Source organism: Pipistrellus kuhlii, unplaced genomic scaffold, assembly GCF_014108245.1.
Source record: "Pipistrellus kuhlii isolate mPipKuh1 unplaced genomic scaffold, mPipKuh1.p scaffold_m20_p_4, whole genome shotgun sequence".
Lineage (NCBI taxonomy): Eukaryota > Metazoa > Chordata > Mammalia > Chiroptera > Vespertilionidae > Pipistrellus > Pipistrellus kuhlii.
In genome coordinates this window covers 52,753,903-52,772,802 of record NW_023425540.1, presented here as the reverse complement: position 1 = coordinate 52,772,802, position 18,900 = coordinate 52,753,903, and the positions used below count along the sequence as shown (strand labels likewise).

The 18,900-nt window shown below is 42.3% G+C and overlaps 1 protein-coding gene across 7 annotated transcripts; it reads right to left on the bottom strand.

The window, feature by feature from the left end:
• Positions 1–1,527: 1,527 nt before the first annotated feature.
• MACIR (macrophage immunometabolism regulator) lies at positions 1,528–18,408 on the bottom strand. Of its 7 annotated transcripts, XM_045571815.1 has the most exons (4): positions 17,840–17,984; positions 11,269–11,355; positions 5,511–5,698; positions 1,528–3,385 (listed from the first exon to the last, which is right to left on the bottom strand). In XM_045571815.1, exon 4 carries the CDS (start codon positions 3,360–3,362, stop codon positions 2,739–2,741), a length of 624 nt encoding a protein of 207 aa, XP_045427771.1. In that variant the 5' UTR covers positions 3,363–3,385; positions 5,511–5,698; positions 11,269–11,355; positions 17,840–17,984; the 3' UTR covers positions 1,528–2,738. The 7 variants fall into 7 exon arrangements, with proteins under 7 accessions (XP_045427771.1, XP_045427770.1, XP_036265564.1 ...); XM_045571814.1 differs by lacking the exons at positions 5,511–5,698; positions 17,840–17,984 and adding an exon at positions 18,394–18,408; XM_036409671.2 differs by lacking the exon at positions 5,511–5,698.
• Positions 18,409–18,900: the final 492 nt, after the last annotated feature.

Here is an 18,900-nt window from a genome sequence, read left to right as displayed (position 1 = left end):
AGGCCAGAGGAACCCAGGAACCAGAGGTGCACATGCAACTGGATGGAAGTCAGGGGAGCAAGTGTGAGGCGAGGACTGAAATCCTAGAGCTACTTTATGTACCAGCTGGGCCTCTCGGACAGCGGTCGCCAACCTTTCGGACCTCACGGACCACCGGTTGGCGATGGCTTCTCTAGAACATATTTTTTAAAAGAAAAATTACAGTTGTGTGGCACTGCAATGTATTTAAGGGCAAATACTAGAAGGTAACATTATCAGTCCAAATGGCCTGAAGTGTGGAATATTCAACTGAATAAAAATGGTGGGGAGAGTTCAAAAACATAACACATTAAAAGACTAAAGGAAATGGGACTTTTTTCAGATAAAAGAGACCCAGCCTAACTTTTTTTTCTCGCTGGGACAGCATCTACAACAGGAGCACCAGGCCGTGGAGTGCAGAGAAGGCAAGAAGGAATGAAGGAAGGGGCTCTGCAAACACATTTTGAAAACTACGGCCCCAGAGTTTCAAAACTCTCAACTTAAAAAGTTGTGCCTCTTCACTAGTCAGACGTAGCCAATGTGCCGTATCTCCAACTTTAACCCCTTCATTTTTGCACAGAGTTTTACTCATCTTTAAGTGAAAAACAAAACAAAACAAAACAAAACAAAACGCTACATGTTTTTATTTAGCTCAAGAAGTGATTTAGGTGCACAAGCAGAGATAGCTCGCACAGGTACACAGAATACAATTGTTGCCACGAATACATCCTTCACCTTGAAATGTGGAAGAGCACCAAGAGTAATTTAAAAAAAACAACAAAAAAAACAGGGCCTAGAAAATAAGTGCTTAGGTGGAATTCTTGAACAGCCACCAGCCTGTGGATGGTGGACCTCGCAGAAAGCATCACACAACAATGTGTGTTTACATCACCCTTTTATTTCATAGTTAGAAATAATACAGTTCCACAGGGTAAATCATCAATAAATAACGATGTTTAATCATTAAACGTAAAAATCCCAACTCTTTGGCATCTGACAGGATTTCTATTTCTTGTCAAACTAAGGACTGGATAGAGACAGTTAATCTTAGTGACCATTTGTCAATATGTTACAAAGGTGCAATTTACGTTAACGAATCAACCGCTGGAAATGTCCAGCCCGCCAAGAAATGTGATCAACTCAGTGAGCTGTGTGCCAGCTTCACCAAGGTTCTTTCATAAGGGCTGCCTCGGTGAGAGCGTAATAAATGTTGGTTAAGAGTTCCTAGGAGTTCCAAGTATGTAGTCTGCTCTAAATAGTTTGCCATTCATTCTGGCTAAAGAAAAGTTACAACGGCACCAGGAATGGCCCATTCATTAATTAAAAGGTGTTCTTATTTTATAAGCAAGAGTGCTAACACCTAAGAAACTCACAGCCCCCAAAATAAACCTTAAAATAAGCAGTTCTATGCTGCCAGAAATGCCAATTCAGTAATAAATTGCACCTTCAAGAGTCAAAAAAGAAATAGAAACTTTTTAAAAAGGTAAGTTGACATACATTTCCCCCCCAAAAATATATTCAAGAATAGTTGAGCTGTATTTGTTACTAAAGCCAGGACAGTATTTCTTTAGCAACAAATTAAACCAGTGCAATTGACATAAATTGTTAAGTAATCCAGGATTAACCTATTAAATCTGCAGAGCACTTGAGGCTCCTACACTAATCCTAGAAACTGGAATTTCAATGAGTGCTTGCGCTGCAAAAACCTAAAACTGGGATGACCCGATGCCATGCTGAATGGTATCACTTCATACTTCGATTAAGCATTCGATAGCAGAAATCATGAGTTTCCTCTATTAAAGTTCCATTCATGTTCAGCACATTCAGATGCAAATAGCATTATGCCTATAATCCATAACTAAAAGAGTCCTTCCCATTTTAAAGTTCCAGATGAATTTTAAATTAGAAAATAAGCCCAAAGGAAACTTTTTCAACTTGTGAAACCTTCATATTGGAAACTTTCTGGAAAAGCTTCCCTCTCCTCATACCTATTGTAAAATAAATACTTTGTATCCCAAATTTAATTTTATTAAGACATGTTAATAACGCTATAAAGAAACATTTTACAGCCATAGAGATCAGTAACTTTCCATGCGGAAATAAAAAATTCACTGCTCAATAATATTATTGAGGCAAGTGAAGAAAGATTATGCTCTTGTGTCAATCGGAAATGTTAGTTGTTTTGTTGTTGTTTTCAGTGCAAAACCAGTTATAAAATATTTAAACTCAATATTTAAAAATAAAAAGTGGTCCAAAATTCAGCAATGTTCAAGTTCTAAATTTCATAAAACAAATCATGACATACATTTCATAGTAAAATACAGAGATTAAAGAAGTACTTGAGTACTTAAGATACGAATTTCTAATGAATCATACCATGTCAGCAACAACCGAGCAGATAGCATTCCCAATTCGAGCGTCAGAATCATAAAGATCTTACCGTACCAAGCCGTTTCTCCTAGCTAAAGAGCTATACAAACTAATGGTCAACATTCTGTGTTCTTTGTAGTTGCGTGCTCTAGAATGATTTCTCCCCAAGTACAATACCTGTAATTTTATTTCTGTATTCAAAATTTGATCCAAACAATTTTTATGTTCCTGGAACACTTAGCTGATATAACCATCTATAATGTGGAGAGTCCTGTACAGAGTCCAACAGTGGGTTTTTTCCTGGCCGAGTGTAGGCTGCCTTAAACTGGTCTGCACATCCCGCAGGTCATTCATGTGTTATTCCTGGCAAACACGCGGTCCCCTCTGAGGGTTAGGTGTTGAAGCTGGTACTGTAGCACTTCCGTATCAGCTGGCTCCTTAATGCTCATTTTATCTAGATTGAGGTAGTCCAGAGATTTGGAGTGAGCCCTCTTACCTTTAAGAAGACAAAGAGGCAGGGGCCCGTGGAGGGCCTTGTAAGGTTCATAAGGTAAAGATTTAGTGCACTTGTCTCCTGAGCTGGGCATCCGCCTTCGCCGCCTGCCGTTGACGGCTGGGATCTCGTACGGTTGGTAGTACCTACTCCTGGTTTTGTATAAACGGGAGGAGCGTGCAAGTCCTGCATCCAGCTGTTTGGAGCGCAAGGAAGGCACGCCCTCTCCCTTACCCTCCTCGCCTCCCGTGCACTTCTGGGCTAACTTCAGGAGTTCCTCGCCCGTCGTGAAGCCAACCAGATAGTTCGAGTCCATGTGGAGGATCTGGTAGCCTGAGACCGTCCGGCGCATCGGCGAGCAGGGCGTGCTGGAGCAGCGGGGCTTCTCGGCCTCGGCCTTCCCCGGGGAGCTCGCCTCGGCCACGGGCAAGGGCAGGGTGCTCAGGGTGCTTCTGGCCTCTCCATTAACATCTACTTCCATTTTAGGCACCAGTCTGCACACGCCTAAAAGCAGACAGACAGATTAGAAGAGGGGAACGAACGCGCAGGACCATGGGCCATGCTGGGTCATTTCAGGAGGTTGAAGGAGCATGAAATGACTCTGGCCTGAAAAATAGCCAACGTACATCGGGCAGATTTTTATCTGCCTACTACACGTCCCAGAGCAGGCCTGACATGACTGCCACTTTTCTGCCTCTATGAGCTCAAGACAGGTTAAATTAAAGACCGAAGGAAGGAGGCGCCTACGGATAAGCATAGTTCTCCAACGCCAGGGCTCCGTTCAGCCACACCACGTTTACTGCTACTTGAAGCGACATTAAGCAAGTGAGAATCATCACACACAGTTTCACAAGAATCTGCAAACTCTTTCCAATATGAAAATTAAAATCTTTTCACTTTCCATATGATTCAAAATACGTGCTCAGTTCTTCAACCTGCAATTCTTTTCAACTGTGTTTACAGGGCATATGATGAAAACGATAAAGGCTGATACATTTCTGCAAAGATTCAATGTGGGCCTAACAAGTTTTTCTTATGGCAAGGCGAAGTCTTAGTGGAAGGTTCCCCCAAACCTTGTAAACGTTCCTCCTTCCATATCCCCAATGAATTACGCAAAGATAACCCTTTTGTAGTTTAAAAGTTAATCCTAAATACAATAAATCATTTTGAATATGAAACATATATAAAATATCAGATGTTATTTTATTTGAACATTTAATCATAAAACATACCATCTCTAAGACACTACAATTTTGAACCATTTAGTAAATGGCAGAAGAATTCATAATGAATTAAGAATACTAATTATTATTCATCACAATAATCTCATTACATTGTTTGGAAATCTCATTGACAAAAAGTACCACAAATAATGGCCAGATTCTAGAAAATCACAGATAAACCAAATTTTGGAAAATAAAATACTAAGGGAATCTGAATGACAATGGCATTTCTGAGAAATTTTATTTCTACTTGATCCTCAGTCAGAAGTAGATAACACAGTTTTAAGTATGTCAGATTGCTTACTATAATTATGTCATGTAGTAACTGATTTTAAGATTAAATATTTATTGAAAAAGGTTATTGTATTAAATAATTCTTATGAATCCTTTTGTAAAACAAAACCTTTTCCTAATTGATGGATTTCCTAAAATTTGGGTATTTGTTTAAAAGCCAAGCAATTAGAGCCTGGCCTACGTGGCTCTGAGGTTGAGTGTGGACCTATGAACCAGGAGGTCATGGTTCAATGCCCAGTGAGGGCACATGCCCATGTTGCAGGCTCGATCCACAGTGGCGTCTGTGCAGGAGGCAGCCCATCGATGATTCTCTCTCATCATTGATGTTTCTATCCCACTCTCCCTCTCCCTTCCTCTCTCTGAAATCAATTAAAACACATACACACACTCCACACACACACACACACACACACACACACACACACACACACACACACATAGTTTTTAAATCCTTACTGAGGATATTTTTCTATTGATTTTTAGGAAGAGTAGGAGAGAGAGGAAAAGACAGAAATATCAATTGGTTGCCTCCTGCATGAGCCCCTATCAGGGCAAGGGCCGGGGAGCAGCCTGCAACCCAGACACATGCCCTTGACCAGAATCAAACCCATGGGGGTCCCCACATCCACAGGCCAACGTTCTACCCACTGAGCAAAATCAGCTAGGGCAAATTAAAACATTCATTTAAAAAATCCAAGCAAATAGAAAGCTAAAGAAAGTCACAACCTTATTCTTCCATTTCCTTCATTAGAAAATAAATAAACCAAGACTAGGAAGTTACCAGATGCCATCCTGCCCTTACTACAGTCCATACTATCTATATGTCATCTGAAAATTAAGTTTAATTCTTAAGATAAAACAAATGCTAAAGGGATCAATATAGTTTTACTTACATTGCACTCTAAATCTTAAGACTATTTCCAATTTTAATTTAACCGAACACCTTAGCCTCTCAACCCTTCTAGATTTAAAGTAACCAGCTTTTTTTCTATTTTATTAATGTAAAAAACAAATTTGTATTTGATTGTGTAATTTATTTCTCTATGGAGAGGATGGATGTAGGTGGCTACTGGCTACTTAGATATGCATACCAAAACCTAAAGATTTCTCATCTCATAAACTTTGGAGGGCCGTCTGAAGCTTCATCCAATGTTATGCTGAAGAAAAAATTTTTACTCTAAGCCAAATGACAGACTAACCCTTCCTTTCTCAGGAATTCTGTTATCCAGAAAGAGTACAAGAGAACAGCTTATCGGAAGGCCTCCAACCTGACAGGCAGAAGTGATTCTGATACTTTATTCTGAAAAGACAAGCAGAGGATGGTCAGTGAGGCCCAAACCACCTGGGCAGTGGAGGCGAGGGAGCATACACACAGACTGAGCGCCCTCCCAAGTAGAGTGACACTCAAGCATCAGTCACGTTAAGTGGCACTGGCCCAGGTCTCTTCCAAACCTGGCAGTCTATGGCAGTCCCTGGGATTTCCACCAGCCACCTTACAGAATTTGCACTTGCTATATTACAGACTTCCTAAAATCCATTTTTCACATCCCACCCATTCTGAATTGGGTAATAATTTAAACAGTGGATAGGCTGAAAGTAATTTTTTAAAAAAATATATATAGTTTATTGATTTTTTACAGAGAGGAAGGGAGAGAGGAGGGATAGAGTTAGAAACATGGATGAGGGATAAACACCAATCAGCTGCCTCCTGCACACCTCCTACTGGGATGTGCCCGCAACCAAAGTACATGCCCTTGACCGGTATCGAACCTGGGACCTTTCAGTCCGCAGGCCGATGCTCTACCACTGAGCCAACCCGGCTAGGGCTCTTTTTTTTTTTTTTTTTCCCTATGAGGGAAGAAAAATTGCTAAGCAAGTTAATAGTGTACAAAGTCACAGCAAAAAAGAGTGGACAATAGGATCATCAAAAATGTGTTCCCAGATGAAGTCAATCCTGCTGAATCAAGGCAGACCACGGGGAATTCCTAGAATCTCTCGGGGTTAGGGATAAATGATGGCAGGATACAAAGGTTTGAGAGTAAAAGGCAAAAGTTACATAGCAGCTAGAAAATAAGTGCCTAGAAAATTAGAAAAGTGGAGTGAGGCAATGTGTGGCATGAAATAGATATCACTGTTAGATGACAACTATCACTGGTTAAGTTCCCAGCAGCCAATAACACCATAAAAAAATCACGTGGTGTGGGTAAAATAACCAACAGGATCTTCAAGCACCCACCTGACAGACAATGATTTAACCTACATTCTAATTACATGTGGTTTAAGAACTCTGAAAATTTCAACCACGCGGCCTGGTGTAAGAAACCAACATACCTGGATGACATGAACAACATACTCCAGGTAGCAAACACGATCTAACCAGAAAGTTAAAGAAATAAGCACTGCCAATACCCTCTTCACAAATAAGGAACTAAGGTCAATACCCAATGTAAAATTCCTGAACCACAGTCTTGCTGCAGTGGAACACGAAAATGCTCCTTTTAAATCTTTACATATATAGCTGGGACATATAGGGAGATGCTAAAGGCAGTAAACACTGAATGGTCTCAAAGTCTTGATATATGGGTGTCCCAATATTTCAGACCGCAAAATTTCTTATTAAAAGTCATCCAGCCATCGGGAATGGATGACTACAACTGGAGATGGCCTGTGTTTTAGCAACAAATTCTTCATATTTTACCATGAAAAGCCTGCTTTGTAACTTTTTAACAAACTTATTCATGATGAAACATTTTGTTTTGTATTCTAAAATTCCCTTGTGTGTGTGTGTGTGTGTGTGTGTGTGTGTGTATATATATATATATATATATATATATATATATATATATATATATATATATAGAAGCATGCTTGCAAGATAAATGATTACAAAGCACTCTGGCAGACAATGCAGGTATGTGTGCAACAGGCACCACCCCCACTGCAGCAATAAGAATAAATGTGAACTGAGAAACTGGGTCCAGCGCTAACTCAGGTTAATGCTAACTTCTGCAAAGCAGAACACTAAAAATCAGACACCAGCAATACCCTATTGCTTCCATCAGTGCCTTGCATGTATAGTTAAAAGCAAAAATAAAAGACTGGAAACAGGAAACAGAAAAACTGTTGTTATAATTACAGAAGCAGCAAGACTTCAGCAGATAGAAGAGTCTAAGACAGAAAATGCAACAAAAATAGAAAAGTCAACTTGTAGTTGAACAATGCTTTTAAAATTCAGTTTCTTAAACAAGTACCAGGAACAAATGTAAGTCTTCGAATGACACACCTAAGGTTCTTCAATATCGTATTCTCTCACAGTCCAGTCAGTCCCAATGGCACTGAAGTATATTTATAAAACATATGAGAGAACTGGCCATGTTCACAAGTACCACTATATTTCCCTGAAATATATGAGGATCCAATTGGACAACATGAGACAAGTAATAATAACATTTACCAGAAAAATGTACACAGCACACATTCTAAAATCAATGGGTATGGCAAGCAATTGGGAATTTTGGCTGAAACCAAAGCAACTGTCCAAACCTCAGTACACATGCGGGGAAGCCTGATGCACCAAGATGAGCACATTTATTTATTTATTTATTTATTTATAAATATATTTTTTTATTGATTTTTTACAGAGAGGAAGGGAGAGAGATAGAGCTAGAAACGTCAATAAGAGAGAAACATCTATCAGCTGCCTCTTGCACACCCCCTACCGGGGATGTGTCCGCAACCAACGTACATGCCCTTGACCGGAATCGAACCTGGGACCTTTCAGTCCTCAGACCGACACTCTACCACTGAGCCAAACCGGCTTTGGCAAGATGAACACATTTAAAGCTCTGTGACCTGTATGGAAACTGTTCAGCTCTGAACAACTCTCCAGGAGGCCAAATTCCTTATACCCTTGGCAAAAGGAGCAACATTTTAAAAATATAACCTTGATATCTTAGTCCTTAGACTGACTGAAACAGCTGGTAAGTTTCACAACTGTTATACAAAGAATTCTTTTTGAGAAGTACTGAATGTTTTGTTTTGTTTTGTTTTGTTTTTTGTTTTAATCAGGCTTATCAAAAAAATAAAAAATAAAATGTCACCCTCAGTAACAAAAAAACATGCAAAACTGCTCCATATGCTTGAACTGTTTTTAGAAACATACAGCAATATCACTTAAGAGAAAACAGATATAACATAACTGTCTAAAATATACCGAATGAAAATGTCCTCATGAGAACAGAATTCTGTTCAAGAGGTACCCGAGACAAACCTTTCATGATAGAGCCAATGCTTGGAAAATGGAGTCTCTTAAGCATGGCTATTATGAGGTTCATAATACCAAGAACCATCACGTGTCAGTGCAGAAGCATCTTGGGAGTTCACCTACCTGGAAACTCCGATTACAGAGCAGACAACCCTGAAGGTACAAGGCAGGGCTTGTCCAGAGCCAGCAGGCAGTCCCAGGGCTGCGGGCTCCAAGTTCAGTGCTCCTGAGTTCATCCTGCTGCTGCGCTTCTGACCGCCACGTGGTGCCAACCCTGCCTACACACTGACATCATCTAAGGAGCTTCACAAAATACTGATGTCTGTGCTCTACCCAGATTGGGATTCAATTTGCCTGGGCTCTGAACTGTGGAAGATCACCAGGTGATTATAAGAAACCTTCATGTCTGGGACCTTGTCAGACAGAAGACTTTCACCCCTATGAGTTCTGGCGCCACTTTTTTTTTTTTTTAAACCAATAATATTAGTCATATTAGTGACCAATCGCTAACACCTATTCCTAAGGCCTTCAAGTTTACTGTTCCTAATCCACTGTGGGCTTTAAATAATTCTGCTAACCACACTTGTTAAAACTGGATAGAAAATAAAAATAAACCTGTGCTGAATGAGAATCAGGTCCTTCATCTGCATACACTGTGGTGTAGTTATTTAAGCTTCTCGGAAGCCTCAGTTAGGTACAGCCACTTTGGAAAAACAGTTGACAGTTCCTTACAAATTTAAATAAATGCTTATTAATCAACCCACCTGCCCTACTTGTAGATATTAGACTAGGACACATGAAACTATATGTTCACACAAAGACTGAATGTGAATGTTTACAACAGCTTCATTCATAATCATCAAAAGTGGAAACAAAGCAAACGTCCACCGACAGGAAAATGGATGAACTGTGCTCTGTCCACACAACAGAATACCACTCGGCAATGGGAAGAAGCAAACTAGGTTTACAGTCAGTGAAAGGAGCAGACAGAAAGTGCTACATGCTGTGTGATTCCACTAACATGCATTCTGGAACAGGCAATGCTATTGGATGAAATCAACCAGTGGCTGCCCAGGGATGGGGATGGGGGAAGGGGATGAATGACAAAGGAGTACAAGGGAATTTTGGAGGGTGGTGATAACATCCTCTCTATTGACTGTAGTGGTCAATATACAACTGATTATATCTGTCAAAACTCATCAAACTCTATACCTTAGTAAGATGCATTTTGCTGTATATAAATTACACTGACTTTAAAAATAAAATAAGCTGTCACATATTTCCAAGATTTTTGATGATCTCTGCATTTTCTATTCCAGTAGCTACAAGAGTGTGTGTGTGTTTATATATGTGTGTGTGTGTGTATCTACATCTCTCCAGATACATATGTATACTTATGAATTTACATACAGCTACAGATATAGTTCTATATGTAAATAGAAGGACATTCTAGCCAAGCTGCAAAAGGGGAAATGAACCATCTTGAGAAGTAGTAAGTGGCCTGTCACTTAAGGTATCCAAACATAGAGTGGGCAACCATTAAGATACTTTCTGATTCTGAAAATATACAAGTTGAAGAATTTAAAAAGTTGGAGAACCAAATTGTGTGCTTTATTTCAATTTTATGAGTCAGTGACCCAGCCACATTTTTATTTAATATCCTCTAAAAGTACTTTGTACTTCTGATGTTCAAACTTCTTGCTCGTTTCTTCAAAACAAAGTATTAGTAATGTTTCGATTTGTTCAATGTTTTAAAATGCATTTTCATAGATTTGATAAGTTATATCTATTTACCAAACAAAACTATTTGTGTTTCCCCAATGTCCCTTTGGCTCATTCTGCTGCTGACTGGTCATTTGGTAATCATTTATCATGAAATTGCTTTTTTTCAAAGATTATGATCACTCTAAGTAGTTCGAAGAAAGGACTTATAAAGATATTGGCCTAGTAGGATGTCACACCAAAGCATGAACTCACACTAGTCTAGTCTGTAAAATGCTGAAGAGGTGGAGCCATATGAACAACTGTGTCAGCACAGATACACAGACATCACACTGAAAAAAGACAACTAAAGGAAAACAACAGCATTGCATATTTTTAAGTTTAAATTCATGGTGTGGAAAAAGGAATGTCACCCTTGCAGTGAACTGCTATTCATCTAAGTGAAAATGATGTTCTTTCAGTCACCTGCTAGCCATTCTTTATGTACAAAAATATACACTAGAACTTTTTGCCAGCCTCTGGAGACTAACATTTTTACTAAACTTTCCTTGAAATTAGAGCAACTACATCTTATTAATAACTAGTATATTATGAAATACCCCATAAGACCTCGTTTATCTTACAAGAATTAAAAAAGGAAATTCTACTAAACCAAAAAGTCGAAATTATCAAATATGTTAGCATTTTGCAACAGTAATTTCAGTTTTCAATTAAAATTTAATTAAATAAAATTCTGATAATTAAAATTTTCATGATTATAATATACATATTTGCAATAATACACTGCGATTTCACACTTATTAGTTCATGTAGTTCTTAAAACACATTATGATATTATGTTGATACAACTGGTTAACAAACAGAAAAAGCAAAATATAACTCACCAGACTAAATCCCAGAAGATGTCACTGTACAATTTCCAATGAGTCCCAAGGGAACACAGGCATAATTTTTCTGCTCTATTCCAGATACTAAACATGAGATACAAAAATAAACCTTTAATTTAACAAGTAACAAAACCTGTAAAGCAATTATACCAATTCTAACAGCAAAACTGGCCAGAGGTACTAATACCAGGTACAGGTTATACGGGATACAATAGCAATTAATTTAATTAAAATAATTTCTAATTTGTTCAGCTAAATTAAACCTCAAACGCTTTTTATCAAGTTTGTTCCTCTGTGTTCTGTTGCTTAAGCTCTACCTGGAGACCATGAGTAGCGATGTGGGCTAAATCTCAGGGATTTAAATGTTGGTTCCACCACCCAAGTCCTATTTATTTACAGGTTCAGCAGACTCACAGCAGTAGCCTCTGAAAGAAAGAACCCAGAGGCTGGGTTCTAAGAAGCAGGTCCTAGCTCTAGCCTAAGAAGCCCACCCCATGACCTTGCTTAAAAAGCAATGTTTACCTTGAGGACAACAGCACCCTCCCGCCCTCATACAGCAGTTCCGTGGACCAGATAAGATGAGACAGATGAGTGACTGTGCTCTGCTGGCTGCAAAGCCTTTTACGATGTGCGATGTTATAATGCAATTAATTTTTGGTGTCTACTCATTGTAGCCATAAAATAGCAACAATAAAATCCTTCATAAAACTGCTCTGACGCAAATGATTGGAAGGCTCTTGGAAACATTAAAAACCAACAAACAGGAAAACCCCCATGGAGAACAACTTGGAAAAAAAAACACACTCCTTTACAATGATCACGTTGCTTAAGGTTCCTAGCCTCTCCTGGGCGCCTTCCCTCCTTCCTGGGGAGGTCCAGGTGTCAGAGAAAACTTCCCCAAGTCTGTGCCACCTGTGAAGGTTTCTTGGTTGTTGGGTTTTCTCTGGTTGTGTCTAACCTCGGGGGCGGGACAGAGGGGGGCACATTTTACCTCCAGAGGTGCCCAGGCCTGAAGAGGCAACAGTCCAACAGAATACAAACAGCAAGGGGAAGGGCAAGGAGTGTGTCACTTAATTACTTTCCCTCCCAGCCCAGGAGAGTTTTATTCAAAGGCAATGCACAATCCCTGACTTCAAGGTATTTGCTTCTATGTGCAGACTGAGAACCTGGAGGAAGTTAATGCATCACGAACTGTCACTCCAAGATTCTACAGTAACACGCTTCATTCAGCCTTTGGGACTTTAGATTTAGTGTAACACACTCCCTTCCATTTCTTTTGCCACAAACCATTCTCAAATTGGGGAACCAGGAAACCTAGATAATTATGACTTGGTTCTACTCCACCACTGCAGCCTCTGGTTTTAACATAACGTGAACTGTAATGTAACCACAATGGTTACGTAATAAGACTTTTTAAAAATATATATATTTTTATTGGTTTCAGAGAGGAAAGGAGAGGAAGAGAGAGAGAGAGAGAAACATCAGTGATGAGAGAGAATCATTGATTGGCTGCCTCCTGCACGTTGGACCGAGCCTGCAACCCAGGCATGTGCCCTTGACCAGAATCAAACCTGGGATCCTTGAGTCTGCAAGGCAGATGCTCTATCCACTGAGCCAAACCAGCTGGGGCCTAATAAGACATTTTATTGAAAATAACCACCCCCAAGAGAATTTTCCCAATACTAAAGTTCAAGTTATTTCTTATTTAAGTAAATATACTTTTAATGGGGAAGGGAAATAAAAAGAAACTAATATTTTGAGCAACTTCTATGTCAGATGCAATACTCAATTTAATGTTAACAAATGCTCCATGAGAAAAGCAGTATCCTACTGTAAAGTATTTGAAGTAATTCAAATTACTTCAGAGCAGGAATCTGGACCCCAAACTGTCTGACTCCAAAGCCCACCGACATTGCTTTAGATATGAAACTTCTTTGCAGGTTTGAAAGCAGAGAAGCCTTAAAGTAATTATCTTATTCTTGCACTGGAGCTGATGTGGAAGTTTGGGAAATGTTTTTCATAGTAAACAAAGTGTAGTAACTGATTATCCCTATCATGCCGGTGCCAGGCCAAAAATAGAATATAAACACAGCGTTCAAAGGAGCCACAGAGGGCAAAGCCAAGGTGTGCAGGAGCTCCTGTCCATGTCTCGGGTTTTACTCATTTCTGACTCTGCTCACTGTTTTGTCTGTTAACAGCCTGCTAACCGTGCACAGGTGCTAAGAAGAAAATAATGAAGATGGTGGAAAAGAGGAGAAAAAAAAAATTAAAAGACCAAGGCCAGAAAACAATTACAGAATATTCCTTCTTTAAGAGATGGTCTATAGCCGAGACCGGTTTGGCTCAATGAATAGAGCGTCGGCTTGGGGACTGAAGGGTCCCGAGTTCGATTCCAGTCAAGGGCATGTACCTTGATTGCGGGCACATCCCCAGTAGGGGGTGTGCAAAAGGCAGCTGATCGATGGCTCTCTCATCGATGTTTCTAACTCTCTAACTCTCTCCCTTCCTCTCTGTACAAATCAATAAAATGCATTTTTTTAAAAAGAGAGATGGCCTATAAAGGAATCCAGTAAAACATTATAGTAACTCATCTCCCATTAGACCCAAACCTTATAATATTAAAGTTACCCAAATATACTTTTGAAATAATGTTTTCAGAATACTTGAAAAATCTCTAACACCTGCAATTGATTCTGGCCAATGTTTTTGAACATGAAGGCTTGGCAAGCTATCAGATCTCTCAAAAACAATCAACAAGAAGGAAACACATTCACGTGAGTTTTTTACAAGATGGACTAAATGCTGCAAAGAAAAATTCAAATAAACACAGCACAGACTTGACTATGTAGTACTTTTATCTATAAGCAGCTTAAACAAATAGAAAGCCCTAAGACATTAACCTGTAAACAACAAAAATGAGAAAAAATTAAGTATGGTCAAGAGCGGTCCACCCTGAGTGACTAAGCAAAAGACACCAAGCATTTGACTGGAAACGAGGCTTCTACAAATAGAAAAGTTTGCAAACATCAACTGGCAACTGAGTCAAATTTCTCAGGCAAGATGATAGATATCATCATCAGAGATAAATAAAGAAGAATGTCCTTCAAAAGTAGAATGGCCACATGTCTCAGGTCGCAGCCACCAGTGCCCTGGCAGGATTACTTACAGCACTCCCTTTAAGTCCCAAAAGTGTCCCAGTTGGGCAGTTATTTTGTTATCCTACTCAAAAGTAATACATGACAATGGAAAGGCAAAGATTTTAGGGAGCAAGGAAGGACCCTCTGCTTGCATAATGGCTTCCCATACAGTATCTGTTTGGGTGTATCCACTCAGCCATTGAATTATTCATTTACTAATTCAGTCATTCAACAATATTTCAGCTCTTATTATGCCCCCGCACTGCATACACTCTTGGGCAAATACAAAAAAGCGAAGCCTGAGACAGGCCAGAGGGAAAGACAGACAGACGTGTATTAATAGATATAACAAGTAAATCTGAGTGGCATTGGGAACCAGAGAAGTGAATGATTTCCCCCCAAACATAGGAGCTCTGCTTGGAAACGTTTAAGCCCACACAAAGTCCCTACATACAAAAAAGCCATAAAGTCAGACTTCAGCATAGATCTGCTGACAACATAGCAAATAAGAAAAAATTTAGCAAGATCTATCCGTTCCGAATCAAAAGGTTATAAATATGAAGGCCAGCACATAGTCCTTGTGAATTCTGGTAAATAAATTCCACTATTTATTAAAGATTATGTTAGGGAAAAAACGAGATACATTTTAGGCAAAGAAAATTGATAGAGTAGAAGTTATGGGTTCTAATTCTAGTTCTCAAAACACAAAGACAAAAATGGAAACAGGGAGTACTTCTCATGTTGTCTGAGCAAAGACCAATAATGAAAAACCACTTTTAAAGTTCTGCTGAGACTAATAAAAATACTTTGCAACCACCAGTCTCAAAGATTACCCTGAAAACACTAGAAGAGAGGATCAACACATCTCTCCAGTAACAGAACACTGAGCAGAAATAAAATGATTTTAACAACACACACAATGAAACAAAAATGCTTGGCTATGCATACATGCTCATTGTACAGTTTACTTTAAAATAACATTTTTAATTTGCAACTCATAAAAAAACAAAATCATCGGTAATTTTTAAGAAGCGTTAAGTAGGTTGTGACTTTTCTGAAACTATCCTTGAGCTTACAAATTATTAACCTCACCTACACTGTAAGGCAACCCATAATGGATTCCCTAAGACAAAATATGTTTCTCTGTTATCAGTGATTTTACTAGTAATAGCAACTTCCTTAAAGTACAGCACTCCTTTTCTATTTCTGCTAGTAGAAATTAAAGCTAGATTACCATTGCCTTATCTAGCTATCAAGATAAAATCTTGATGAGATGAAATCATCCTTCCACCTATTTTAGAAAAAAATTCAGTTTCACTACAAATATGACGGAGGGTAACCAGAACTGCAGGCCTGCACGCAGTCTCTACATGGAACTTGCCTCTTTGGAAGCATAACCAAAATGGGCCCGGTGTACACAGTGGAATTGATTAAACTTTCAGATGAAAAGCTTAAAACCAGGAACATATTTTGATATTGATAGACCAGTGACAAAATCAGAGTTCTCTCTGGAAAAGAGCTGATCTCCACCCTACCCAGGATAACAATCCTGGGTGTAAGTTTTGTTACTCCCATCACATACTTAAGGGTTAAGGTGTACAATACCTCTCCGAAGTACACAAAATTACAGAGAGAAAGTAAACAGGTTCGTGACTCAATGTAAGATCAATTCAAGAAGACTCTGGACTCATTAATCCTTATATTTCATTTTGGTCATTTTTAAAGCTTATAATGCACACACATGTACATAATAAAACACCGAGAGACCTGTGAAACATTCATTGAACCTAATTGTGTAGGCATAAATCATGGTCTTGGATTAAAGTACCAAAAGTTTCTGCAATAATAGTCAGCACTGTATTTTAAATGAACTTTGGGAAAGGGTCATTTCTATCTCTCTAGTGTCAAACCAAATAACAACTCTAAATTGTAGAGTGGCTCACATGAGAAAAAGAATGTAAAAGGAAGAGCCTAGTAACGTCAGAAATGTTGTGCAAGAATTGCTCTTTCGGCACAGAGCAGCAAGCACACTATAAAATGCTTGTCTCCGTTCTTCCAATTCCTTACATGATTAAAAAGTTCCCAGCCCCAGTTTTAACCCGTGCACCACCATCACCCGCATCCACACTCAGCATCTTGGCTCCACACACATAACTAACCCCCCTGGGAGCAGGCTGGCGCAGACGAAGCAGCAGGGAGGACCCTAAGGAGGGGAAACAATTGCAAGGGGGAAAGGACCGGGCCATCGTTCCCTTCGTGTTCCCATCTCTTTCCTGGCTGAGATCTGCGGATTCCACCACTAGAGTTTGGCAGCCTCACAATGGGGCCGCCTGCTCAAGGTCTGAGCGCCGCCGGCCTGGAAACCCCTTTCCCCCCCGCTTCCCACCCGCCCCAAAGCCCACCCGCGACAGGTGGGGCGCAGGCGGCGATGCGCAGCGATATCTGCGGCTTTCGCTTCCAGCCGCACGCGCGGCCCCGGACAAGGCCGGCCGCCCGCGCCCGCGGCCCCGCGGCCCTCACGGGCTGCAGATTCACGGCAGCCTCGCCCCCGCCCCGGTACCCTCTGCTGCGCGGGCGAGGAGGGCGGCGATAAGGCCGCGGGGCTCGCCCAGAGGCGCTATCGGGCCGGGCACGCGGCCCCCGCGCGGCAGGCCCGGGAGAGCGCCTTCTCCACGGCCCCGGGCCCGCCGCTCCCGGAGCGGGCACCGCGCGGCGCCAACGCGCCCGACTTCCGCGGCGCCGCACCCGGGCCAGGCTGCCCGCAGCTCCCCGGGCGCACGCCGCGCGCGCACACACACTCACACATACACACACACGCACACACACACACACTCTCACACACACTCACACACTTACACATACACACACATATACACAACTCACACACTCACACATACACACACACACTCACGCACACACTCACACACTTACACATACACACGCACACACACACACACACACATACACACACACATACATACACACACACTCACACATACACACACACACACGCACACCCGGGCGCACGCCCCCGCACACTCACCCACATGCGCTGCACACTCACGGCGGCCGGCCCCACCCCTGTGCCCGGGCACCGCGGGCTCCGGCACCGGGCGAGGCCCCACCCAGTCCACCTCCCCCCAGCCCGGCTCGGGCGTTCCGGGACCTGCCCTCCGAGGCCGGGGTCCCCGAGCCGCCCTCCCCGGAGGCCCGCCCACCCCGGCCGCCCGCCCGGGGCCCCCAGCACCGCGCGGTCTCCGTGCGCCCGGCCTCCGCCCCGGGCAGGAGGAAGGGGCGGCGCCGGGCCCGGGCGCTGGCACCGGGAGCTGGGGACCGGGGTACCCCCATCGCCACCACAACCACCCACCCGTCCCCACCTCCTCTGCGGCACAAAAGGCTGCAGACGGAGCCGCCGTCCCCGTGCAACCTACCGGAGGCTCCCGGCTTCTCCGCCGCCGCCGCCGCGCCTGGGGCCGCGGAGCCGGAGACCGACCGCGGCGGGAAAGGCTGGGGCTGCGGCGCTGAGACGCGGGCGGAGGCCGCCTGCCGAGCCAGCGGGGTACCCGCTCCGCTCCCGCCGCGCTCCGCGCCCGCGCCCGCCCGGCCAGGCCCCGCCCGCCCCGCCGCCGCCCGCCCCCCTCCGGCTGCAGAGGCGCCGCCCGGCCGCTGGGCCCGCCTCCCGCGCCCGCAGACACCGGCGGAGGGCGGGCCGGGGAAAGGCGCTAAGGAGGCCCGGGAAGGCGGCGGCGGGCGGAGCTGCGGGCGGAGGAGGAGGGCGAGGAGGGGGGAGGAGCTGGGGGAGGAGTTGGGCGAGGAGTCGGCACAACCCCTCTGCAGCCTCAGCCCGCGCTCCCACTGAAGGGCGTGCAGAGCAGACTCACAGACTCACAGACCTGCCACACTCAGGTGTCCCCAGCTGCGTGGTGTGGTGGTGCTTGTCACTGATGAGTCTGCTTAAAGGATTCTGCGCTGAGCAGAAATAGACCAGACTAGAATCCCATGAAAGGACAAGTTATAAAGTCAATCTTAGAAAAGGGGGGGGGGGTAAAATTCAAATCTAATACTGATGGGATTGGCTATTTAGCAATCCTCAGACTTGATCTTTTACGTTTATATAAGAAATTCTTTATCAAGAGTTTCTATTCTCAATTATTGTACATTTCTGCCAAAAACAGTTAATAAACTCGGTGATAGGAATATTTACTGATAGCTCTCACTGTGTGCCAGGCCTTTTTACATGTATTTTCGCATTTACAACTCTCTACAATTCTATGTCAGTTTCCAATTATGAGCCCGAAACCCAGGCATGTGCCCTTGGCCGGAATCAAACCCACGGCCCTTCAATCTTCAGGCCCACACTCTATCCACTGAGCCAAACCGGTGAGGGCTCTTTTTTTTTTTTTTTAACAAAAGATTTTATCTAAACATGGAAGTCATAAACTTGGTGTAAATGAATACAAATTTAGACAAATCTTGTCAAACTTATAAAATC

Bases quoted from the DNA above. Each gene is read 5' to 3' on its own strand.
- MACIR (XM_045571814.1), bottom strand. From the start codon at position 3,362: ATGGAAGTAGATGTTAATGGAGAGGCCAGAAGCACCCTGAGCACCCTG.